General features: G+C 52.1%; 1 protein-coding gene across 7 annotated transcripts in view; it reads left to right on the forward strand.

The window, feature by feature from the left end:
* The window catches only part of SHANK2 (SH3 and multiple ankyrin repeat domains 2), a 559,847-nt gene that overhangs the window by 85,734 nt on the left and 447,370 nt on the right, over nucleotides 1-26,743 (forward strand). For all 7 annotated transcript variants that reach the window (XM_046643796.1, XM_046643794.1, XM_046643795.1 and 4 more), the window contains 3 exons: nucleotides 7,984-8,187; nucleotides 11,671-11,742; nucleotides 14,145-14,253. In XM_046643796.1, coding sequence (XP_046499752.1) covers nucleotides 7,984-8,187; nucleotides 11,671-11,742; nucleotides 14,145-14,253 — 385 coding nt within the window. The remainder of the gene's footprint in view (nucleotides 1-7,983; nucleotides 8,188-11,670; nucleotides 11,743-14,144; nucleotides 14,254-26,743) is intronic.

The raw sequence follows: 26,743 nt of genomic DNA on the forward strand, positions 1-26,743 counted from the left end.
CATGCATCCATCCACCCCTCCATCCATCCACCTATCCATCCATGCATCCATGTATCCATCCATCCATCTATCCATCCATGCATCCATCCATTCATCCTTCTACCTATCCATCCATGCATCCATCCATCCATCCATCTATCCACCTATCCATCCATGCATCCATCCACCCATCCATCCATCCACCTATCCATCCATGCATCCATCCACCCATGCATCCATCCATCCATCCATCCACCTATCCATCCATGCATCCATCCGTCCTTTTACATTGCAGAAATACATGGTTTGGAGCTTTGATCTCTACTTTGAGTGACCCTGCTAAGTTCTTTGTAGTATGCATTTAGATCACTTTTTGGGGGGATAGAAGGCGTGGAATCTGGCTTTCTTTGTGGTTTCATTAATTGGTTGCTAAGGCCAAAGAGAGCCCCCACCCCCCCTGCCCCCACTTCCCTCTGCCTCTCCAGTTTCTCTGTGATGTGCTGATGAGGATCAGCCTCATTGTCTTTAAATGGAGTGGTGTACACTTTACAGTTTTAATCAGGAAATTAGTGAGTCATGAATTGTTTAAAACAAAGAGGAAAGCCCTGGGACCCTCCAGCGAATCAGGTCTTGGTCACGTCGGTCATTACTCATCTCACATGGCAGCCTGCTAAAGGCTGAGGGGCTTTATTTTTATATGTATCATTAAAAAACAAAAACCTGCTTAGCCAGCATCCGGTTGTGTGTTGTAAGGAGTCTGTGCTGTGCCTTCCTGAGAGACAGTAGCTTAATGTTTTAGACTTGAGAGAGACTGGCCGGCTTCCGGGTCCCCGTGGCCTGCACGACAACTTCTGACCTGGTGAGCTCTTCTGCTTAAGCTTAGCGCTAAGACCCGCTTAAATCTCTTTGGGAAAATAATGTTTGGGGAAGGTGGCTTTGGTTGGGAATTATTACACATTCTGTGGGAAAGCTTTGTAAATCCCACATTGTGTCGAGAATATTGTGGTTCAGAGGCCACGCCAGTTAAGAACAGATATCTCCTCCTCCCCCTGTGTCCCAGGCTAAGAATTTTCCGGAAGGTGGCAATGCCAGGACCCTGAATCATCAATATTTAATTTTCTGCGTGAAGTCCAGGGGTGAGGCTCTTTTCCTGCACCTTCGCTCTGTGGTTGGATTTCCGTGACTCCTCAAGCCTGGTCTGACTCTGCCTTCCTCCCGGTTCTGACGGGTCCCCTACAATTATCCTCTCTGGGTGGACAGGGGCTCGTATTCCACATGTCAGTATGTGGTACATGGCTGCTGCCTGACGGTCTCCCTTTCTCCCCCTCCAGTCCGCGTCACACCCCCTGTCGGGTCCATCCTCCTGATTCCTGGCTCCGCCTGTGCTGGTGGGATGGAGCTGATACTCTTAGCTTGGCCTTCGGGGAGCCGTATTCCAGCCCCGCCTCTTGCATCTTGTGACCCAGGGAACAGATTGGAGATTTCTGAGTGTTCTTCTTTGAGCATGGGGGTGCTAACACCTCTCTCCAGGAGAACGTAAGGAGAAGATGATGCATTTAACAAGCTTTCTTAGCCAGCCGGTAGGCACACGGTGAAGGCTTTGTGTCTGCCGTCAGGGCCATGTTATTACTTCCCCCGACTGCCCGTTTCTCCACTTTCCATCTTCTGCTTCTAAGTGGCCTTCTCTCACCAGCATCCAATCCTCTGCTTTGCTGTGGGCCTGCCTGGAATCGTGGGTATCAAAAGAGGAAAAGTGGCTCACCTCCAAGGAGCGCGTGAATCACCGGCAAATCCCGAGCCAGTGCCTCTCAGTTCACTGTCACCTGGACAATAGCAGAGGACCCCTGTAGCCCGTGGAAAATCATGGACATGCAGTCTGCCCATCGCTTCAGCACAGCATCCGGTGACTGCTATTAACCTTTTACTGTTTGAAAAATGTTATTCTGGTCGGAAAAATGAATCCATGGCCTCTTTATCCTTTATTAGTGTTTAAACATTCCGAGGCAGCAGCTTGACTCCCGGACTTCAGCATCCTCTGATCAGGCTGTCCTTCTCGGCAAGGTCACTGGCATTTTCCTGTTCCGTGTAATTACCTTGTTTCCAGCTTCGCGGGTTACCTGTGGCAGCATTTCAGGGTTGGCTGCCCCACGTACCAACCTGATGGGTTTTAGTCCACAGCGAAAAGCATTAATATTTCATTTGGACAATTGCATTTGGAAATTATCCAGTTATGGTTTGGGTTGCCCTTGATGTTGGCTATTTCTCAGAAGTGCGCAAATGTGCAGATTGCACGTGAACAGCTCTTCAAAGCCCAAACACTCTTAAATGCACCTTTCCTTGGCTTCTGCTAAGTTCTATTTATTATGGGTCTTTGAAAATGCATCATAAAGAAACAGATGATGACATAAACGGCGACCCCAGACGAAGTTGTAAACGTGAAACGTGCTTCTTTGCGATGAATGACATTGCTCAGGTACTTGGATGTCTTTCAGAGTATCCTGAGTTCTTGCTGAATGCTGCTTAGAAACGTTCTCAGAGCTGGGACATTTATTCCTACAGCGTTTCCAGCTCTGGATCCTGAAGTGGATCCTGGGCTGATGGAGGAACGGTCCCGTCAGCACCAGTCTCCCCAAATGCTTCAGCACTTCTCCCCTCATCTTCTTGCTTTTTCTGGGTGGAAGTCGAGAGTAAATTAGATGGATTTGGTCTCACCTGAGGAATGGGCATGAGCAGATGCTGGGGAAGTGGTGGCACCTGTGCGTATCTTTAATTCAACTGTGTGTTGTTGATGGTTCTTTTCTCGGCCTGCAGACAGCCCACGGTGATGACACATATTTTATGGAGCATAATATTTACCATTCTTTCAAGCTTTGTCTAGACACTCCCTTACCCTTGTAAGATCTTACAGAACAGCCATTGTCATCCTCTTCATTTCACGGGGCCCAAAACAGATTTGGAAAGTAATTTACTGTCTTACAGGAAATTCTCCTGCTATGTTGTTGTAAATCAAAACAGCCTTGTCCGGCGTCTGCCTACTTCTTTCCTGGCAGGCCAGCCACCCTGACATGGGTGGGCCTGTGACCCCAAAACATAAGCTCTGTGATCCTCCATGAATCGTACTGGGTACTGACCACACAGACGTGGCCCACCATGGGCACATGGCCCTCAGTGCGTTGCAGAGACTTGCTCATGGTCACATGGTGTTATGGCCTGAACTGTGTCCCCAAAATTCCCGTGTTGGAGTCTTAACCCCCAGCACCTCAGAATGTGGTTGTATTGGGAGAAAGACTCTTTAAAAGAGGTGATTAAGGTAAAATGAGGTCACTAGAGTGGGCCCTGATCCAATAGGACTGGGGTGGGTCCTCATAAGAAGAGGAGATCAGGACACAGACACACACAGAGGGACGACGACATGAGGACACAGGGAGAAGACAGCATCTACACACCAAGAAGGAGACTCAGGAAGAACAGCCCTGCCCACACCTGGACCTCAGACGTCCAGCCTCCAGGACCGGGAGACAATCAGTCCTGTTTTTTAAGCCACTTAGGCCGTGGGACTTTGTTACGACACCCTAGAAAACACATAGACACAGCCTACGTGGCAGACCCAGGCTGGGCATCTACCTCTGCCTGCCACCAGCGCCATGTTCTTCCTACTCTGTCCAAGTATTTTCAGGTTTTCGCTTCACATCTTGCAGAATAGCTATAACTCATGTTGACCGTGCAGGAGACTGGGTTTCTCTTGCTCTCTTCATTTTAGATTTGAGCTTGACCATGAGCTTTACCAGTGGAAGGACCGGAGTTTCCTACAGGTTAATGATGTGGTTGACCACGTCTCTGCCGCTTACAGCTCTGCAAACTTGGGTGGTGCAGTCTCGCGCCTCTCAGGATCTTGGCTGTCGTTAAACTGATAACGTATTCACAGAGCACCGGGTACAAAGCAAGCCCTCAGGAAGTGGTAGCTGTCATCCTCCATCGTGAGCAAAACCAGAGCTTCCTTTACTGTTGGATTCTGTCACCCGGGAGTGTTCCATTTCTAGAATGTGTATTCAGTGCAGTTCAGCCCCATCAACATTTACCCAACTACAGGTACAGTTATGCCAAGAAAAAGACATAATCCCTTGTCCTCACACGGCAGCTCACAGCCTGGAGGAGGGAGGAGCTCCTTAATCAGCTGAATATTGGAGTGATGCTGAGAGGGAGGGAGAGAGGGATGGAAGGAGGGAGGGAGAGAGAGAGGGGGAGAGGAGATACAGGACGTCCGTCTTGAAGGAGATGTGGAGGGTTTCCCTGTGCTAGGATGCGCCTCCCTCTGTGGATCAGGGCCTCTAGGGTGCTGAGAAACTTAGAGAGTGGAATCTGGCCTGAAGGACTCCTGGGAGCCTTCCCAGGCATCGGTCGGGCTGCTGTATACGTCATTAAATCAGGGCTGATGTCGGTCACAAACCCCTTCTCTCACTGCTGGATTTTGCAGTTCTCTACCACGTCAGCCCCCCTCCCGTTCCCAAACCACCCACGTGCCATGAGGAACGTACTGCTTGTCAGGAGAGGTGGGAGAAGCCGCTCTGAGTTGCATCTTGGAGATCTCCTTACATCCTTTTGTAAGTTTTCTGTATCCTAAGCCACTCAGCTCAGCCCAGACGCACCAGGTTTTCCGATGGATCTGGACATCTTGGTGCTTGGGTGTCACTCCAGGAGGTCAGTGAGTGACAGTTACTGACTCCTATCTGTCAGTTAGGAGAAAGGGAGAAGGTTTCTAAGGCAAAATACACACAGATCCCACCCTCCTGGTGGACAAGAAATGCAGGATGCAGAGGCTGTGAGCCACAGGCTGGACAGGAGGGAGCAGGGTCAGCCAGATGAGCTTGGACTTCGGGTCTTGGGTGGTCAGACCGGTTCCCTGGGTTCAACGTGTGGTGCTTAGTGGTCAGGTCAACCTGGGGGAGGCCAGAGAGACACCCTCGAGGGCGTGAGTCCTGGACCCTGGTGGGAAGTGTGAATATGATTTGAGCTGGCAGATGAGAAGGGGAGGGGGTGGTCAGCTGCAGGCACAAGCGCACAGGGGTGTAGACAGCCTGGCATTTCAGAGAATTGCCAGCGAGGCGTTTGGCACTGTTGGAATGTGTGTGTTTCTTCATGTATGTATGTGTTTATATGTGTTTATGTGTGTGTCTGTGTGGCTGCATATGTGTGTGGGCCTCGGGCAAAGGCAGAGAGGGACATGGACAGGCAGGACACGTCCTGAGACCACGGTCAGTCCTTCGCTGTGTCCCTTGGGTAAGGGCACTGGCCCTGAGCCCCCAGGCAGTGGAGTCACTGGACTCAGAAGGGACACTGGTGGCCTGTCAGAAGGAAGTTGTGTGGGTCTGAGAGGCGTGTAGGCGAGCTCATTGCAGGGGCTGCTGGAGTGACCCACCTGAGAAAGGATGGGGCCCATTGGGCAGTTGGGGTGGGACAGACGAGGACTCAAGTGCTCGAGGCCCTAGATTAATGCAGACTGATCTCGAAGGTGCAAGACAGGGAGAAGTCAAGAGCATCTCCTGGACTTCTGGAATGAGAAGCCCTCTCGCCATGGAGGCTGGGAAGGATGACAGAGGACAGAAGGAGGCAGAGGTGGAGGGTGCCGGTGGGGATCAGTCTGGGACGGGTTGACTTAAATGGAGTGTCACCAGCAGATGGTCGATACCCGACGTGCTCCTTTGTTAGCCGGTGTCCAATTCTCCGCGTGTCGCCTGGTCCGCGTGCTTAGGTTCACCGTCAGCATGTTCTTTCGTCTTGGACGCCCTGGTTAGAGTGACCTTCCACCATTGTCAGGCAGAGGAGGTCTTCCAGGTTGGTTTTTTTGTCTTGTGGATTCCTACTGGGGTGAAAATCCCTGTTGGAGGTGCTTTGTTGCTCTTCCAAAGCCAAGCCGTTAGGTGGAAGGACGCCACGTCCATCCCTCTCCGCTGCTTTTCCCCAGAGACGCCGCCACGGTCCATCTCGGCAGCGCCCTTCCTGGCGCCTCTTCCCCTAAAGCTGCTGGTTGGCGTCTCAGAGACTAGACTTTACTTCTTTGAAAAACATCACTTAGGGGCTCCCAAATTTTGTCCTTTATTCTGGAGATTAAACTGTCTCTCCCTTGTAATCGTCAGCGTTCAACATTGGGGCAAATTGACAAGTAATTGGAAAATCTGAACGAAGGCGCTATGTCCCTGATCCACAAAGGACCTGAACGTAAATATCTTCCTCAGTGTTCTCGGTGATTATCACACGTTTTATAACTTTCCCGCACGTTAAGTCCTGGGCCTGATTCCGTCACAGAAACGCAGGGGACGGCTGGGTTGGTAGGTTTGCCCGTGATCACGGGGTTAGTGTATGCTTTGGGGTTGCAGACCTGAGCCTTTTGACCTCCAACCTCCCGCTCCTTCTAGAAGTTTCTCAATGGGGCCCTCTTGGCATTTTTTGGAGCAAGGTGGTTCTTCATTGTGCAGGACTGACCCCTGCACCGCTCAGACTCAGCATCCCTGGCCCACCCACTGAGTGGCAGTGGACGCCGGTCTCTGCGACCACCTGCATTGCCACACGGGTCCTCTGGGAGACAATTCCCAGCCTCTCCTCCACTCAGCAGTCCTCCACTCAGCATCCTTTCTGCCAGCCTCAGGGAGGGAGCCTCGGCCTTCCTTGGATGCTGGTGTCTAAGGAAACTTGAGTTAAGTGTCCATGTAGTTGGAGCCAGAGGCCAACAATGATGGCTGAGACAGGAACTGGTGAGTTATCAATGACCCCATATTCGGGCTTTTGACATTAGAGAGGGGCAGACGGAGCGTTCATGCGCACGCGGTTGGGGTTCCTGGGCGATGGCATCCGGGCTGCCTGCTGAACCAGCCTCATTGTTGAGCATAGCGGATCACCTTACTCAGCAAGGAGGAATGGACCTCGAGGCTGGAGGAGACAGCAGGAGGGCCCTTGGCATCCCCGGGCACACAGAACTGCCTCATAGAGAATTGGTTCCAGCCTCATATTCGGTCCAACCTCATTTATTTCTGAATGCTTCTACAGTGATAAAGCAAATTCTGGAGCTCCTGCTGATGGCTATGCAACAGAACATAATTTTAATTCAATAAAAATTAGAAGTCACACTTAGAAGCGGAGTTGACCTGGCGTTTGTTTCTGCTGGCTTATTGGCGAGTGGCACAGAAGGGACCTGGGCACGTGGCCGCGCTGTGTCACTCTGGTTCTTAGCGGCGATGTCACGATTTTGAAAGGTGTTTGTGATCGGTTTGTATCATCGACACTATCTAACTTTTTTGAAAATAAGCTCTGGTGGCAACTGATGTGATTTTTCCATAATCGCTCTCCTTTGTGGTGTGGGAGGGGTGGTGCCTGTTTTCAAAGCATTATGTTCGGGGCCAGCGTGGGCGGGATGGACTTTCTCATCAGTGAGGTGACCAGACGAGACAACCACCCGTATCTAAAATGTCAGAGAGGGGTCCACATAAAAATTAAGTCACGCTGGGATGTGTTCAAGCTGTGCTTCTCAAAGTGTGTTCCCAGGGCCAGCAGCAAGAGCATCCCCTTGAAACTTGTGAGAAGTGAGGGTCTGGGGCCCAGACCTGACGAATCAGACACTCTCTCGGGAGGTGGCAGGGGTCAGCAGTCTGTGTCTTAATGAGCACTCGAGTCTGAGAAGCCCTGACAAGTGAAAGAACGGGCCGAGGCAAGAGGTGGTTATTGATCACGAGAAAGATGTCACAGGCACCGGAGTTTGAGTCAATGATGAGAGTTGAGGCCTCAGACACCAATGGCTCCATCTGAGCGCTTCCCTTCTTATGTCTACCCAAGGTCTCCATCCAAGTGACAAGAAGCTCTTATTTTTCATCCTGTAAGGCCAGGGGTCCAGTGCTCAGAGAAACTACGAGGGCAGGACGGAAACACCTCTGCCATCTCTGGCCGGGTGCCCACGTGGGCTGCTTCAGGGGGCGTTCCACCTCACCTCTCCCGTGTCTTTGTCCTTCTCTGCAGAAATGCATTCGATTTAACCCGGACGCGACGGTGTGGGTTGCAAAGCAGCGGATTCTGTGTTCACTGAGCCAGAGCCTGAAGGACGTCCTGAACTACGGGCTGTTCCAGCCGGCGAGCAACGGGCGCGACGGCAAGTTCCTCGACGAGGAGCGGCTCCTGCGAGAGTACCCGCAGCCCACGGGCAAGGGCATCCCGTCCCTGGAGGTACCGGTTCTCGCTCACAGCCTGGACACGGCGGGGAGCGGGAGGGCCTTCGCTCACCTCCAGGTTTGATTGGAATTGGGAAATGAACCCCAAATTAAGAAATCAGCTTTGGGTCTTGAGGTCGCCCCGGATTTTGTTGTGATTTGCCGACTGTTGTGCAAATTTCTCTCCGTCTGTTTTCTTAACATAGATTTGATGAATTTGTTGGAGACAGATCTTGATGTGAGCAAAGGCTCCGTCCTACTCAGGCTCGTGTCACTAGGACCTCTGAGTCCTGGCACGTGGGATAGGGCTTGCTTTCTGCTCGCCGAGTCAGTCTCCTGCCCTTGGGCATAGGGAGGCCAGCGGCCATCCCGCTGTTATCAACATCACGATTTCCTTTCTCTTCTTGCTCGGGAAGTGACCCGTGGGCTGTCTGAGCCACTAGAGCCGGGCACACACTCCTGGGCCTGCCTCATGAAGGGGTTGATGCGGGAGCTGGGCAGGCTTGCACACGTCCACATAAAGTGCGAGCCCACTGCCTGCCATTCTGACCCTGGCTTGCTGCACCGCGCCTTGACATGCAGGATTTCCACATGAGACGTGAAGACGGTTACACAAGAGGCCAGGAAAGGAGTCATTTCTACGACTGCCCAACACATTGCTACCATTATTACGTGGTCGCATTCATTGCAGCTTGGTCAAATAGTGAGAGACTGTGAGTGTGGACGGTAGCTGGCATCTGAGCGATCCAAGGGGGTTCTATGACATTCTCAGTGACTGGAGATTACTCCGAAGTCAGGCGTGTCGTGGATACGAATTCAGAACCCGAGTACTCCCTCATGTGCACATTTCTGGGTCTGATGGCGACTTGGAGGCCGCGGTTGTTGGGGGTCTCCGTTTAGGGGGAACGTGTCAGACCAGGGAGAGGATTTTCAGTGGCGGAAGAGGCGGGATGCCACTTGCAAGCTGTTCTGGCCTCAGTTTGCTCGTCTGTCAAATGGGTTTTCGTTGAAAAACCGCTTATTGGGATCGGCTATATGCCAGATACTTTCCAGGCGTGTCCGACGTGCACAAGACAGTCTAGGTCTGGTTGTCGGAGCCTCCACTCCAGTGGAAGGTGACAGATGAGGAACAGTGAAGAAACAGGTCATTTCTGGGGCTGATAATTTGGGTAGTGACAGTAAAACAGGAGGAGAAGAGCGGGAAGTCCAGAGCCTGCTCTGATCAGAAGGCCTCTTAGAGGCTGATCTGAAGGCCCTTTATCGCCTGTGTCCCACCCCCTGAGAAACGGACAGGACAAGGCGTGTGAAGCACCGGGTGACCCGGGCAGGGCTGTGTCGTGCCTTCTAGAACAGCGGGCATGAGTGTCCCCTTTCTGATGTCCCCATGGGAGCCGAGGCGAGAGGTCTGCATGAGAGCATCCTAGTCCTGAGTTCACGGCCCAACGTGGGTACATGGGCTGCAGTATCAGATGGACTTGGTCCAGCCCTGGTCACTGTGCAACCTTGAGCACCTCACTCGGCCTCTCTGAGCCTCAGATTCCCAGCTGTGAAACTGGGGGGTTGTTAGTCCCGCCGTCTTGGGTGGCCGTGAGGCTTAAATGAAGGATTCCACAGAGCAGCGCGGTTGGCAATGGGCGAGTGTCCCATGGTGGCGTTGCAGCTGCTGTGTCATTAGCTGTCACTGCCATGAAGGAGCCATTTATCCTTCCACTCATTCGTCTCCTTGGGCCACTGTCCTGCCAGAGCGTCCACTGCACAGAGCTGAGGCGGGCCTGGAGATCGATGCATGAGGGGCAGGCGAGGTGCTGAGCTCTTTGCCTTGGTGACTCCAGAAAAATATGGTTGGCTAACTGTACGTAGGAAGTGCTGGGAAAACAGCCAGCAGAGGGTGTGGTTTTGAGCCTGCGTCCCTCTGGTAGCCACGAACTGTGAAGATTAGTGACTCTGCAAGTGGACTCTCCTCCTCGGTACTTACCCTCCTGCCGAGAGGTGCCATGAGCCCCAGCTTGTTTCCTTATAACTGGAAAAAGTACCCATCGATTTGCGTTCTTTTGGACTTTCCAAGTTTAGGCACATGATAGTGAATGCTGTCACACTCCTGACGTGACTCTTGGTGGCTTCTGAAACCACCACAGATGCAAGGGGTGAAGGGTTTCTTAGTGGTCCCAGGAGGTGGGACAGACAACGTGCTGTCCTGGTCGAATCTAGAATCAGGCAGAAATCCCAAAACGGGACTGGATCTCCTCGGGCCAGTTCAGTTCAGGAGGATAGACCTCTGTGGTTCACGACACCACGTGTTACCCAGGAACCATGTGCCCCTGGAGTTTCACAGAAATTTCTGATTTCACTGCGGGTTTATTTTGGCACTTAAAAAAAATCAAGTTTCGGTCTGTGCAACAAAGGCATGTTGTGTGATGTCGAATTAGCTGTCTTGTTTGGGGCAGGGGGGAAAGGAGAGTAAGGTGGTCGCTTGGACGCTTTATCTGGGTTCAGACTTTCTGGTTCAGGATCGGGTTACCCCCTGCCCTGCACCTGCGTTTCACGTGGGGGTGTTGTCACTCCCCCTGTGCTTGTTGGAACACCTTAGGGTGTGATGGTATTGGCAGAAGCCAGGGGAGGGGTAAAGCAGCATCGGGCCAGGGCTGGTTCCCTGCCAGGAAGCCCACACTCAGTCCTCGGGCCACCTGGGAGCTTGGTGTTGTTATGACCATGCGACAGATAAGGAAACTGAGTCTGAGATGGGACAAGCGTCCAGCCCAAAGCTACTCCGATGACAGGACAGTGGTGGGGTTGGGAATGAAACAGATGCCTCAGCTCAAAACCTCGGCGACTCCCAGACTGTTGGCCTCTTTCCCAAACCTCCGTAGCATCTCCAGCGCATTTTTCTTCCGAAGGGGTCAGGGCACCTGGGAGAGGCGAGGACGCGTTAGGTAGATGTGCCTGGGAATCAGGAAGCTGACCGTGACCCCAGTGCTGCTTCTCGGGCAGCACATGACGACGTCTGAGCAAAATGCGCTCCTCGGTTCCTACGATGTGATTTCCAGTTCAAGGGAGGCACTGCTGTTCAAGGGGGTGACCCGCAGCCCCAGAGTCCCGGGCAGAAGCTGCAGGTGCCAGAGGAGGTGGCTTCACCATGCCGGGGCTTCCAATGCCTGCTTTCATAAAGGTTGACGATGCAGCAGGAAACTCAGGCGTGTGAAGCAGCATCCTCATTGCTGACGGGACCTCGCTGCTGACAGGCAGATGCCCACGCAGGAGCCGGGGTCTAGTAATGCTGAGCAGGGCTGGACGTGGCCAGCAGCCACGGTTTTCCACCGGAGGATCTTGACTCCTCCCTTAGGCTGCTCTTGTTTCTTTTTATGGCTTTTTAGCCAAATGGCTGCAGAATCTCGGCAAAGGTTATTCTTATGATGTCGTGGGCCCAGGAAAGGGCCTCTTGGCCTCTGAACAGCTCGTGAAATACTCACTTGGTTTTCTTTTTTTCCTGTTTCTGTGCCAGTTTCGATACAAGAAGCGGGTGTATAAGCAAGCCAATCTGGACGAGAAGCAGTTGGCCAAGCTGCACACAAAGGTAAGTGGGGACGGTTGTCACCTACGCTCCTGGAGTTGGGTCGTCTCGAGTTATCGTCTTCAGAGACGAGGGGAGGTCTTGGGCAGAGGGTTCCTCTTCCTGCGAGATGCTGACACGCCACCTACTGTGTCCCTCTTGTGGCGAGGGGTGGGGTGGGGCTGTGCTGGTGGACCAGGCCCACCTCATGCTGCCTGAGACCCACCTGCCAGCCGGGAAGCAGGGTGAGTTGCTTTGTGAAGCTGGTGGGGGCTCAGGCAGGGGAGCAAATCGGACTGGATGTTCCAGAAGGTTCCTCGAAGGCAGCGGCTCTGAAGAAGGGTGGCATTTGGAATCCCACCGGGATAGGGAAAGGCGTGCACATTGTGTCCTGGGCTGCCTGGGCAACCTCCCTGGTGTTGCCCACGTGGGCCTGACTTCACCACGCAAATGAAACACACCCTCCCCACGGCACCTAGAAGGGCTCCGCCAGAGCCCCCCCACCTCAGTATCACTGTCGTCCCCTCCGTGTGATGAAAATACAGTAGATGACAACTTGTAAGTGAAATAGTGTCACTTAGTAGAGTGGAACCCTTCTGGGTGTTTCTGGGAGGAGGGGGGCGCCGTTCTTTCTCAGCCATCGCTCCCGAAATCAAAGACAGCAGTGAAGTAGTTTTCCACTGCTGTCGCTTGGGTACAAAGCTGGTTAATGTGCTCTTTGCATAAACAGCACAGATGTGGGCAGCAGGGGAGTGAAGGAGGGTGTGAAGGCAAAGAACCGTGGGCCGCGCTCCATGGAGCGCTCAGCTCCTGGCTGGACATACTGTGCGCGCCGTGCCCAGGGAGCCCGTGCTGCTGGGCGGGTACTCCGTGGGCCGGCACGCCGTGGGCACGCCTGCGCTTGGTCAGGGGTGCTGTGCAGGTCCAAGGGGATACTGGAGCAGGAGCACGTGGTGGGCGCCTCCCTTAACACCGAGGAGGATGTGTGATACTTGAGGATGCTCGTGGATGCCCCACTCCGGAGAGCCTGTAACTCTCCGTGCAGAGCACAGGGAAAGCCAGAGTCGGGCAACTAACTGCCTGGGCGGCCTCCTGAGCTGGCCCTCATGCTGTCCAGGTGAGCTCACCTGTGGCTGTGAGCTCAAAGCAGGGCCCTCTGTTTTCTTCCCCTCATTTCATCCAGGGTGAACGTGTGGGTTTTTATTACATCCAACAGCTTAGAATGTGCAATTATCATTATTTATTTTTGGGCTCAAATTGTCCAGATGGGGCCAGTGGTGGCCTTTTCCCTGGCTCTCTGCCCCCTGGCATGTCCCCACCGTCCTTTGAGCCTTGATGATTTGCTGGCACAGCAGGATGCTGGGGCTCCTCTTGCACATTCCCGCCCCAGCCCTGGAATCCGCCTGGATGGTGGTGTTTAGACCCCGAGGTCTGGACACTTCTGGTTTTTCTGATTACCCTCAGATGTGTAGATAGAAATGTGTTTGTGAAATTTTTTTAAATGTCAGTGAGTAAATAGCAGTGACGGTGATAAGTGAAACCAAGTGTATCCTGTGTCTTTGGGCGTTTGTGAATTTCTAGTCCTGGAATATATGGAAACCATGCAGGTGGAGATCAGACGTGCAGGCCGGCTGGAGGGTCCAGGGGCTGCCAGCGTTGAAACCGCCGTTGCTCCCTGTCCAGCGTGTTTGGGGAGAGATGTGGAGTGGGGGCAGAGAACTCGGCCACAGAGAAGAGTTAGATTTCTCAGACAGAGGCGTGTGGGATACTGCACTTATGGTCGTATAGCCCAGGCTGTCTGCCTGATGGCCCGGAAATCATTATTTTTCTTACAGATGAGGCTGAGAAAGGCTGGGGAAACATCTTTCCCGGTCAAGGTTGACCCACTGATCACTTTGATCTCCTTCACCCTGAGTCTCTCGCTGACCAGGTTTCCCTGTTTCTGCCCGTGTGGCCACAGAGTTAACCAGAAGGTGGATTAACCTGAGTGAGCGTTGCCCTATCTGCTTTCCATTGTGGCTGCCAGCCTGGGGATTGGAACACAAATGCCAGTCTTTGGGCCTCGCTTGCTGGGGTCAGAAGGTCTGGAGTGGACCCTGGAAACTGGTTTCTCAAAGCGGTCCGGGTGGCTCCTTCTTTTGAGAGTGAAAGAAAGAACATCCCAAGGCGCTTGGCAAGGACGGCGAGCGGTGAGGATTTCTAGAACATTCATCCAGGACAGGCTGAGTGTGTGGGCCATGCGCTGGACTCCATGCTGGCCCAAGGGTTCCAGACACAGAGAAGCCGCTGCTTGGCGAGCCCCGGGGTCGGCAGTGGGCCCCCATCAGGGGGCGGCTCTCCCGGCATGGGGGAGGCCAGCGTGCACCCCGTCAGGAGCCTTCCTGTGGCCTGCAAAGACATTTCTGGTTTTTAATTTTTCTCTTTAGACCAATCTGAAAAAATGCATGGATCATATTCAGCACCGTGCAGTGGAGAAGATTGTCAAGATGCTGGAACGAGGCCTGGATCCGAATTTCCATGACCTGGAGACTGGAGGTGGGTGCTGGCTTTGTTGAAGCACGGCTTCCGTTAGGAACGGTGATTCCACTGTTCAGATGCCACGTGCGTATGCAGCATTGACGCCTTACGTGGTTTTTAAAAGGGCTTGCTCACTTCTGCGTGAGTTCTGGGTGTGACTATGATTGCTCCCATGACGTCTCTCCAGCCAGCGTGGCACCTGGCACATAGTAGGTCGTCAATACCTAGCTGTTGAATAAGTGACGAATGAATGACGGCATGCACGGAGCTGCTGTGTGGCAGCCTGGGGAGACACGCAGGCACATGCAGCCATCTTGCTCCCCCGCTGGAACCGGATTCCGTGTGCGTGCGGCCGCTAACCACGGGCGGGCTCAGGGGGCTCAGGGATCCCCAACCTCGGCAGTCTTGACTGATGTTAGGGGCGGCATAGTCGTCTTTTTTTTTTTTTTTAACAATTCCAAATGAGCACTAACTTTTATTTAATCGTATCTCTTCCCCTTTTTTCAGTTTTATTGAGATATAGTTGACACCTAACATTGTATTCATTATAAGGATACAATGTAATGTTCGATCTGCGTTTATATTGTGAAATGGTCCCCACAATGAGTCGGGCGAACACCCATCAACATGCTTAGTGATGAATTTTTTTTTTCTTGTGATGCGAACTTTTAAGATCTACTCTGTCAGCAACTTTCAAACATATAAGACAGTCTTGTAACATGTAGCCCCATGCTGTGCATTATATCCTCAGGACTTAGTTATTTTATACGTGGAAGTTTGTACCTTTTGACCCCCTTCACCCGTTTCCTCTGCCTCCCGCTCCCCACCTCTGCCAACCGCCAGTCTGTTCTCCATTTGTGTGAGTTCCGTTTTCTCAGATCGCTCGTGTGAGATCGTACAGTATCTGACTTCCTCTGTCTGACTTGTCTCGCTGAGCACAATGCCCTCAAGCTCCATCCATGTTGTTGCAAATGGCAGGATTTCCTTCTTTATGGCTGAATAGTATTCCATTGCGGGGCTGGACAATTCTTGATGGTGGGGGGGCTGTCCCGTGCATTGTGGGATGTTTACAGCATGCCTGGCTTCTGCCCACGAATGCCAGTGGTAACCCTCCAGTTGTGACAACCAAAAGTGTCTCCAAACATCACCCAGTATCTCTCCCCTGGGGGTGGAAGCACCATAGCTCTAGGTGAGAGCCCTGTGCCACTGGAACGTGCTGAGCTTGGCCGGCCGAGGGTTCCCCACCTGCTGCTCATCCAGCTGTGCACTTCCCCATCTGAGCTCAGGACGTAGTCACCATTAACTCCGGTGTCTCCTAACTTGAACCGCAAGCCGCGTGAGAGCGGGCATGCCAGCTTGTCTCTGACGGGAGCTTCGGCGCCTGAGGTGCTGGGGGACAGGACAGTGCAAGCGTGCATGGAGGGGGGACGTGCTCAGAGGCCTGACTGAAGACGAGCAGGGTACCCACCCAGGAGCCGTGTGGCGCCTGCAGGGGCCCCAACCTTGCAAGGTCAGGGAATGACGGGGAGCCCCCGGGGCTGGGGAGCCAAAAGGAGGGTGTGTAGCAGGCAGCGGGCGATGGCCCCCAGGCCTGTGCGGCGAGTCTGGATGGGGAATGGGGCCAGGCGCAGGGTTTGACCTTCTGGAAGCAGGTGGCAGCAGGTGTGGGGCAGGTGTCGGCAGTTCCGATCCCATGGGGGAGGATGCGGAGTTGAGCTGAGGGGGGAAGCCGAGCCCCAGGGCTAGGGGGGCTCACAGCGAGCGCGTGTGGCCGTGCTCCTGGCACCACGGTGAGCTGCCTACTCTTCTTCTGCCTCATCGCCTGGACTGGCTCCCGTCTCCCTTCTGTCTGTCAGCGTGATGTAGGCCCCAGCACACGGATCCGTGGATTCTGGAGCAGGAGCCTGAGTCTTCGGGAACATTCACAGACCTTAGCCGGGCCTGGTGTCTGAGGTTCCTAGACCCGGATTCTCTCCTTCAGGCCAGCCTTTGGCCTGGGCCGCCACCAGCCTGGCCTCATCCATGGCCATTTTTGGATGATTACACGAGGCTGGGCCGCCTCTCTCTCCTGCCCTGACCAGCAGTGGCGGGAGGTGAGGGAGGGTCCGCTCTGGGCTGCCCTTCTTCCTGGACGACCCCTCTCATTGGCCCCTTCCCGTCGTGTGCCAGGCCTCCCCACCGCTTCCATCACCACAGCTGGTGTCTTCTGGATTCCAAGGGCTAGAAATGACTGTCATTCCCGAGCAGACCTCAGCTCAGCTTCTAAAAACACATCAGCACAGGCTCTGAATTATTTTGAAGCAGAAGTCTATGGCTCTTTCTCTCGGCCCCGCCTGGAATTAAAACCCACTGTGTGTGTGATTACGGACAGAATCAGTGCCAGAGCAGTTACACAGAGCAGCGACTCAACAATGATAAGAACAGAAGTGGGACCTTAAGAACTCAAATAGAAATGGCTTGGGAGCAGTGATCCATCGAGAAGGTGGCGTGGCATTAACCTCCATCTTTTCTGAAATATTCCCGGGACGACGGCCTGTGCGCTAATTGACTGATCAGAAAGGAACAGCCAGTTAACTCTGAGTCAGGGAACTCTGAAAGGAACAGAAACCCATTTTCCCCTCAAGTCCACGTGCTTGGCTCCCGACAAAGCGCGCAGAATTAGCAGCCGGCGTTCCAACATGCAGAGGACACTTGGCACGCGCTTAGCCGAGGGGCCAGAGCCGGCCCTGGGAGGAAAAACGCACGTCTTCATGTTCGCGTCTAAGGTGGAGCATCAGGGGCTTGGTGACACGTATGAAACATCAGTCAGTGCAGCACGGTGACCCCTGAATTGGGACTAGTCAAGGTGAGCCTGCCCGGGTTGCAGGGGACCCGGCCCCAGAGAATCCCAGGGGGGTCATGTGTTAGCTCCGGCTTCTCCACGGCTGGCTGCACAGACGAGTGAACCTCTCTGAACCCCGTCTCCTCGTCTCCTCGATCAGGTGACGGTACCTCCAGGGGCGGACATTGGAGCAACAGAAGTTCAGTGTTTCACACATGGAGTCATCCGTAGTAGGGTCTCCAGAAAGTTCTGTCACGTCAGGTCACAACGGAACCTCAGTAGATGCTTTTTTTTTCCTTGTTTTGGACCCAGAGGGAGAAAAACAGGGGCTGTCGTCCGTGGGCCTCAGACAACAGGTAGTGTGACCAACATGTCCAGTTTTCCTGGGATGGGCCTGGTTTGCACACCGGAAGTCCAGGAAGGCCCTTGGTCCCAGACAAAGTGGCACAGTCACTCACCTCCCTCAGTCCTCATGGGTCCCATGAAGCAAGCCATCTTTGTGGGGCCAGTGACCTCGGAGGAGCTGGAAGCTCTGAGAGTGGAGTTGGTTGCCAGGTCACCGGCGAGGGAGGAGGCGAGCCTGGGCCTGCGTGCCCGCGGACTCCAGGGCCCACGCTGTCCTCTCCGGGTGGAAAGGAGGTAGGGTCGTTGGTGGTCTCTCTTCTCGCATGCCGTGCCTGGCTGGACATGGCCGTGGTGGCCCTGGCAGGTGCAGAGGGTCCAGGACTGGAGGGCCTGTGGTCGCCGAGCAAGTTCTGCTCGTGGTCCCCGGAGGGAGTTGCATGCTGCCACTCCAGGCGATCCCAGGGCGGCGGGAAGAGCTGACGCGCGTCCCTTTTATTCCAGACACTGCGCTGCCGTCCTCCGACAGCTGAGGCTTGTTCTCATGTTTTAGCAGTTCCACGCTGAGTTCGGTGCAACTTTTCAAGCAGAATCTGGCTGAAAACGAGGCTTCTTCACTTGCTGTGCAGAGAGTTTAATGCAGTCGGCTTCCTAAGCACAGAAAATGCCCTAATGCCTGGCCCCTGGCCCGCGTCCCTGCACTTGAGCTGTGCGGTCCTCAGGCGCTTCTGGGCTGCACGTGGGGGCCCCAGTGGGAGGAAGCAGCCCTTCTGATGGCGGGGCGCACAGGAGATAATTAAATCCCAGAGGAGGGGCTGGCCCGGTGGCACAGTGGTTAAGTGTGCACGTTCCGATTCAGCGGCCTGGGGTACGCTTGTTCGGATCCCAGGTGCGGACATGGCACCACTTGGCAAGCCATGCTGTGACAGCCATCCTACGTATAAAGTAGAGTAAGATGGGCACGGATCTTAGCTCAGGGCCAGTCTTCCTCAGCAAAAAAAAAAAAGGATTGGCAGCAGATGTTAGCTTAGGGCTGATCTTCCTCAACAACAACAACAAAAAATTTTAATCTCAGAGGAATGACCTGTCAATTAAAACAAAGCAGCCTGTCTTAGTACAACCAACTGTCTGGTACCTGGTCTAATGGAAATTTTATTAAGTAGTGATGAAAGCAGCGTTAAAAAAAATAAAGACTCTCCCACCAGGGTCTCGGGCTCGTCTCCTGCTATGATTGGAACCTCGGAAAGAAGACAATGGTGTTTCGAGCCCCGAAAAGGGAGTCAAACTAACCTTTGGAGCAGAACTTGGCTTTTATTTCATTCTGTGTTCCCAAACTTGAAAAAGGCCCAGGCACAACAGGGTGGGGTGGGGAGGACGCTGATAAAGCTGGAAAGGTCTCTCATCTCTTGCAGTGTCTGGATGAGAAGGGAAAAGCAGAACACCCATTGATGGAGCTGATCTTGCCTGGCTCCTGTGACGCGTCTAGACTTCGTTTATGAGATCCAGTTACTCAGTGAGGTTCCAGGGTGGTGATGGCTGGTCAGCGTGTCAGGCTGGTTTTATCCGTCGTCTGTGCAGAGATGTGCCTGGTTCTGCCGCGTGTCGCTGCAGCGGGCTCCGGGGGGAGTCCCTCCTCAGCTCCCACGTGGTCCAATAGGAAGGTTTCCCGGACACTCTGGGTCCCTGTACACTGGGCAGTGCCTGTCTGAGAACAGAAGGGGCTTGTTTGATCTGTGCCATGGCCGGTGGTCCATGTCTGGCTCTTGCCGTGGCCCCAGAATGAGTCCTTATGTGAAAGTCCCCAGAAATAACAGCACCTGGGAACAGCGGGCTGCTCCAGGCTGTGTGGATCTGGGGCCTCGTGAACGTCGGTCTGCAGGGGGTCAGGGACGCACAAATTACTCAGTGCGGATGAAGTCAGCTTGAAGACGACGGGGTCACTGACTCCCTGGGCCGCCACCGAACATGTCTGAGTACACTTGGCTTGTCGGGCGCAGTTCCTGCTACAAAGAGACCTGCTTTTAAGCCAAAGCTCCAGTAGCATGCCCAATTATTTCAGAACATTTCTTGTTGATGTCCCGCCGTGCTTCAGAAAGGATTCTGGTGACTCATAAAGGTGCCATATGTTAAGTAAGGAAAGGAGGTAGAAGGAAAACTAGTGAGAGTGACGTGGAGGCAGGGATGAGGGCCCCCACGAGCCAGCCTTGGCATTGGGGACATCTGCCCGAGCTGGCCGGAGGGACAGGAGGTCCGTGCGAGAGCTCCTCGCAGTGACCCAGGATGTGCACACACAGCCTCGGGTGAGCAGTGTCCCCAGCAGCATTTTCACATTAAACCGTCACCTACAACCTGAGCCTTGATGTGGTTCTTTTAATACTTAAAAAAATTATTATGTTAGAGCAGGTTTAGATTTACAGAATTATCGTGAAGTTAGTACAGAATGTTCTTCCATACTCTGCACCCATTTTCTCCTATTATGACCATCTTACACGAAGAGGGTACATTTGTTACAATTAATCAACCAATATTGACACGTTATCATGAACTAAAGTCAGTACTTTTTTTGTATTTCATCGGTAGTTACTTACTATCCTTTTTCTGTTCCAGGGCCCCACATGGCACTCAGTCGTCTTGTCTCCGTAGGCCCCTCTTGGTTGTGAGAGTTTCTCAGACTTTCCCTGTTTTTGGCGACCTTGACAGTTTTGAGGAGGACTGGGCAGGTGTTTTAGAGAATGTCCCCATATTGGGACTCGTCTGATGTTTTTCTGAGGATTAGACTGGGGTGTGGGTTGTGGGAGGAAGGCCACAGGGGTACAGTGTCCTTGTCATCCCATCGTATCAGAGCACGTGCCGTCCACATGGCCTGTGACCGTGAGGCCGACCTGCTCACCTGGCTGAGGTGGGTGTCAGCTCTCCTCACTGCGAAGTGACTCCTTTCCCCCCTTTTTTGTGCTGTCCTCTTTGGAAGGATGTCACTAAACACAGCCCACACCCGAGGGCTGGGGAGTTCTGTCCCACCTCCTTGAGGGCAGAGTAGCAACAGCAATTATTTGCAATTCTTCTGCGAAGGAGGTTTGTCTCTTCTCCCCCATTTATTTGTTTATTAGATCGGTGATTTTTGTCAGTATGGACACATGGATGTTTAATTTATAATATGAACTATAATCCAGTACTACTTTACATATTTTGTTGCTCAAATTGCTCTGGCTTTGGCCACTGGGAGCTCTTTCCATTGGTTCCTGCGTCCCTTTGACATACCCCATCAGTGTGGGTTATTATTATTATTATTTATTATTATTTTGACCACTTTCTTACTTCCGGTACTAGAAGGTACTCCAGGCTCATCTTGTGTGTTTGCAACCCAGTCCTAGAACCAGCCGTTCCTGCAGGGAGCCCTGCTTCCCTTGATTGAGAACGGTCTTAGAAACCAAGAGCTGGGTGTGCTCATGGCTGCTGGGGTGTACTTGCTGCCGGGCGCTCTCAGATGAAAGAACAAGGAGATACATTTGTGGCTGCTAACCCTTGAATAGATGCGTTTGTTATTAGTGCCATCAAGTCAATTCCAGCTCCCGGCGCCGCTGTGTGCAGAGAGCAGAAGCCTGCCCCGTCTTTCTGCACCATCCTCTCGCCTCCCAGCGCTGTGTCGGACAATGCTCTGCTTCTCTTCATTGCGTTCTCATGGCCAATTTTTTCTTGGAAGTGGGTGGCCAGGTCCTTCTTTCTAGCCTGTCTAGTCTGGAAGCTCTGCTGAAACCTGTCCACCATGGGTGACCCTGCTGGAATTTGAAATACTGGTGGCGTAGCTTTCAGCATCACAGCATCACACAGCCACCACAATATGACAACCGATAGACAGATGGTGTGGTTCCCTGACTGGGACGCAAGGCTGGGACACAGCGGTGAGAGTGCCAGATCTTAACCACTAGACCCCTAGAATAGATACTGTCTATAAACATTTCTATATGTAACCATCTGAATCTGTCTTAAGCTAAACACGAGTTCATACAGGTGCACGCTAATTCTAGTCCATTGCCACATGGATCCTTCTAGTCTGCTTGCTTTTCTGAAACCTCCCATGCCGATAGTGAGACACCTGGCTGCCGCTATCTGCCGTCCGTTTATTTATTTGTTCAGTTCCAGTAAACGCGTGTGGCGGTTTCCCAGTTGTTGACTCCACAGTGGAAACAGCGTCATCGGCTGGAGCACAGATTCCGGTGCAGTCGACTTTGCCTGTTGTCCTACAGACTCCACTCGTTTCCGAAGTTCCCTAGGTCAGCACTGTGTTCCCCCACACCCTCCAGTGGGGTTGTTTCTTTCACTTGTAATACAGCTGGGCTCTTATCACATTCTACTTTCCATCCTGGGATCCCCTCAGTCTCCTAAGTGAATTTTTAAACTTCATTTAAAAAAATTTGCATCCCATACGGTTCACTCTTTGTGCTGTAACATTCATGGTTTTGACAAATGCTTGATTCTTTCCTCCACCATTGCAGTGTCGTACACAACAGCTTCACGCCTGTTGAGAGATCCCCTGCGCTCTTCCCCTATTCAGCCCTGCCCCTCCCCGCAGCCCCTGGCAACCACGGCTCTGTTTCCCATCTCCATAGTTTGTCTTTTCCAGAATGTCATGGAGTTGGCATCATCCGGTCTGTGGCTTTTCCAGACTGGCCTCTCTCACTTAGCCACCTGCTTCTAAGATTGAGCCGCATCTTTCCATGACTCGATAGCACTTTTCTTTTTATCACTAAATAATAACCCACTGCATGGACGTCCCGGCTTTGTTTATCTGTTCATCTGTTGAAACGCATCTTGCTTGCTTTGGTTTGGGGTTTTTGTGAATAAAGCCGCTGTAAACATGGGTGTGCTGTTTGTGGTGGAGACGTTTTCGAATCAATTTGCTGAACACCAAGGAGTATGATTTTTGGATCCCATGGGAAAGCATTGTTTAGTTTTGTAAGAAACCACCAAGCTGACTCCCACAGTGGCGGCACCCTTTTGCGTTCCCACCAGCGATGAATGAGTGTTCCTCTTGCCCCACATCCTCGCCAGCATTTGGTGTTGCCAGTGTTTGGGATTTTAGTCATTCTAACGGGTGTGTAGTGGGATCTCATTGTTCTGAGGCTTGTGTTTTTGCTTGCTCAGAATGTCCTATGCTTTCTAAATTCCTGGTCTAGTGGGCTGCATTTGTCTGCGTCAAACCACATTAGTACAGTTGTGTGCGTGTGTGTGTGTGTGTGTGTGTGTGTGTGTGTGTGTGTGTCTTTTATTGCCCAAGGCTTTAGTTGTGAGAGAATCAGAGCCCATGGATCCCTTCCCAGAGCCTGTCCTCCTTGATTTTGCAATTGGAAAGATGAAAGTCACAACTTCTCACCTGTGCCTTCTCTCCACCCTGGTTGACCGCGGGCCCCATAGCTCCTTACCCTCATGGTCCTTGTCAATGGAACCAACAGCCCCAGGGCGCCTGTCTGGGAGCAAGAGCCATCCACTTTTAAATTGTTTGACCTTGAAGCACTTCCCGGATGCTTATAGCCTCCACTGGCCTCTGTGAATGGCGTAGTTCCCTCAGGGGAACCGTGAACCTGGGTGCACGGCTGTGCCTGGAACCCTTGGAAATTCTGCCCGTGTGGGCCGAACAAGGCCCGATCTGATAACTTCATAAAACCAGCCAGACCTCCTTTTGGTAACAGAGATTTTTGTCTGGAATATGAGGCCCCACGTCTTTTTACTCAAGTCTGCTCTTCACCTTGTCTCCTTGTTGATTTCCTCCCAGAAAAGTGAGTTGTGCCTGTTTCTTCATGTCCATTTCCGATCACAAATCTGTATTCCCAGAGCCCGTTTGGGACTGTCTCTCCTCCCGCACATTTGGTCCCCGAAACCAGAGTCAGGGAGAAGGTGAGGAGGATGATGGTGGTGGTTGCATTTGTGGCAAATGGCGGGAGATGCCTGGATGACTCCCTCGGCTGTGGGCTGACTTGGGGAGCAGTTGCCAGAATGCTCAGCGGTGCTGACAGATCGGGGGACCCCCCTCACCCTCCATACTTGCCTCGTGGCGTCGGAGGCCCATGGGCCGTTTGGACGAGCCTCGCGTGCTGGTCTGGAACTCTTCACGGGGAAGCGCCCTGCTCGTGGGGCCCGTGGCTGTCCGCAGGAAGATACTGTAGCTCTCTTCTCTTTCATGGTCGGGGCGGGTACTAATCAGATATTCTAGTGGACAGCGAGTCCCCATTTTAAGCTTTGGGGGAGATTTTTTGATTTTGTATGACCCACTTGTGTTGAAATACATTCATGTCCCACATAATGACGTTTCAGTCAACGACAGACCGCATATACAGCGGTGGTCCCGTAAGATTAGTACCATATAGTCTAGGTGTGTCGTAGGCTGTACCATCTAGGTTTGCGTAAGTCACTCTGTGATGTTCGCACAAGAACGAAATTGCCTAATGACGCATCTCAGAACGTGTCCGTGCCGTTAAGTGATGCCTGACTGTGTTTAACCCTCAACAATTGAATGCAGATTATTGCCAGAGGCTCTGCTGTGTCCATGTGGGAGCTGCCCACTCTGAAAAGTGATTCCTTTGCCCTGGCCACCTGCCTGCCCCACTGTCTGTGATGCTTGGGCGGTGAGTGGCTCCCTCCCCGTGCGCTCTGCAACCCCAGGTGCTCGAGGCGGGGTGGAGGGCCGAGTTAGGGCGCAGGGTTCCTATAGTCCCGCCAGCAGATACGGCAGGTGGTGTGGTCCTTGTGGACACGTGTCAACCGGTGGTCTCCAGAGTGTGAACTTCGGAATTATCAGAGAACCTTCACCTAGAAGATGTGTTGGACTCGCCTTCTCTGTCCTTTCAGAGGAGGCGCAGGTGGTCCATCAGGGTTGGGGGGAAAACACTGCATTGTCCAGCTACCCTTTTAAAAACATTTATCTATGTGCAGTTCATAACTTATTTAATATATGAGTACCACAGGGTGGGTATAATTTTTTATTAAAAGTTTTATTAAGATATAATTTACATGCAACCAAATTCAATTTTTGTTTTCTTTTAAGGATTTATCGAGAGCTATTTCATATGCCATAAAGTTTAGCCAAAGTGTACCTTTACTGGTTTGTTAATAAGCGCACAGAATGAGCACCGTCACCACTATCTGGTTTTAGTGCTTTCATCACCCCGAAGAGAAAGCTGGTACCCACTAGTGGTCCTTTCCCTTTTCCTCCCACTCCCCACCCCCGGGCCCTGGAATCCACTCACCTGCTTTCTGTCTCTGTGGATTTGCCTGTTCTGGACACTTCGTATAGCTGGACTCGCACAACACATGCCCGTTGGTGTCTGGTCTCGTTCACTCAGCATAGTGATTTCAAGGTGTGTTCACGCTGTGGCGTGTGTCACTGCTTCCTTCCTTCTTAGGGCCGAATAGCATTGCACTGGGGATCATCCCTTTGTTCACCCACTCATCAGTTGACGGACATTTGGAGTCGTTTCCACTTTTTGGCTATTGTGAATAATGCTGCTGTGAGCATTCTTGTGCAAATTGTGCAGACACGTGTTATCATTTGTCTCGTGTGTACACCTGGAGGTGGAATTCCTGGGTCATACGATAGCTCTGTGTTGAACCTTTTGGGAGCAGTCAGAAAGCTTTCTAGAGCGGCTGCACTATTTCATACACCACCAGGGGTGCACGAGCATTCCCATTTCCCCACTTCCTCACCAATGTTTACTGTTATCTTTTATTAATGAGTCTGAATGAGTCTTAATGAGTCTGAAGTCTTATCTCATGGCGGTTTTATTTGCTTTTCCCTAATGACCAATAATATTGAGCATCTTTTCAATTGCTTATTGGCCTTTTTTTTTTTTTTTTGAGGAAGATTAGCCCTGAGCTAACATCTGTTGCCAATCCTCCCCTTTTTGCTGAGAGAGATTGGCCCTGAGCTAACATCCATGCCCATGTTCCTCCACTTTATATTTGGGACGCCTGCCACAAGATGGCTTGAAAAGCAGTGTGTAGGTCCACACCTGGGATCCGAACCTGTGAACCCCACCTGCCGAACTGGAACATGCAAACTTAACCACTGCACCACCAGGCCGGCCCCCAGCTTATTGGCCATTTTTAAACCTTTGGGGATGTGTCTATTTGGATCCTTTGCCCGTATTTTTGATTGGGTTATTGGTCTACTATTGTTGAGTTGTAAGAGTTCTTTATATATTCTGGGTACAAGTTTCTTATCAGATACATGGTTTGCAAATATTGTCTCCCATTCTGTGGATTGTCTTTTCACTTTCTTTTTTTTTAAGGTATGCTTTTTGGTGAGGAAGATTGGCCCTGAGCTAACATCTGTTGCCAATCTTCCTCTCTTTTTTTTCTCCCTAAAGCTCCAGGACATAGTTGTATATCCTGGTTGTAAGTCCTTCTACTTCTTCTATGTGGGACGCCACCACAGCACGGGTGGATGAGCGGTGTGAGGGTCCACGCCCAGGGTCCAAACTGGCAAACCCCATGTTGCCCAAGGGAGCACACAAACTTAACCACTTAGCCATGGAGCTGGCCCCCTCACTTTCTTAATTGTATATTTAATGTAGAAAAGTTTTTAATTTTGATAAAGTCCAATTTATCCATTTGTCTTTTGTTGCTTGTGCTTTTGGTGTCATATCTGAAAAAAATTGTCTGACCCGGGGTCACTAAGATTTACTCCTGTGTTCTCTTCTACACATTTTATAGTTTTAGCTCCTACACTTAGGTGTGTGATCCATTTTGAGTTACGTTTTGTATACGGTGTGAGGTAGGGCTCCGACTTCATCCTTTTGCATGTAGAAATCCAGTTGTCCCACCACCATTTGTTAAAAAGACTATGATCTTTCCCATGGTTGTGTATAACTTACACTTGAAGGGATAGACCCAGATAAGGTAGACACCAGCATTTTTCTTTGTTTGCCTGTTTGCTGATCACATACCTAATAAGGTGGGAGAACTGTGCTCTAGGGCTGTGTATCTTAGGCATGACGTCTGTGGTGACCTGGGAATCTTGTTAAAATGTCAATCCTGATTCTGTAGATCTGTGTGGGACCGGAGATTTTGCGTTTCTAGCCAGTTCCCACGTCATGCTATGCTGCTAGTCCAAGGAGCACAAGTGCCTATCCACTTATCCATCCTCCCATCCATCTACTGGTCTACCCATCCTTTCATCCATTCATCCATCCATCCATCCATGTATCCACCCATCCATCCACCCATCCATCCATCCATCAATCCATCCATCCACCCATCCACCCATCCACCCACGCATCCATCCATCCATCCACCCATCCATCCATCCATCCATCCATGTATCCACCCATCCATCCATCCATCCATCCATCC

Source organism: Equus quagga, chromosome 17 (assembly GCF_021613505.1).
Source record: "Equus quagga isolate Etosha38 chromosome 17, UCLA_HA_Equagga_1.0, whole genome shotgun sequence".
NCBI lineage: Eukaryota > Metazoa > Chordata > Mammalia > Perissodactyla > Equidae > Equus > Equus quagga.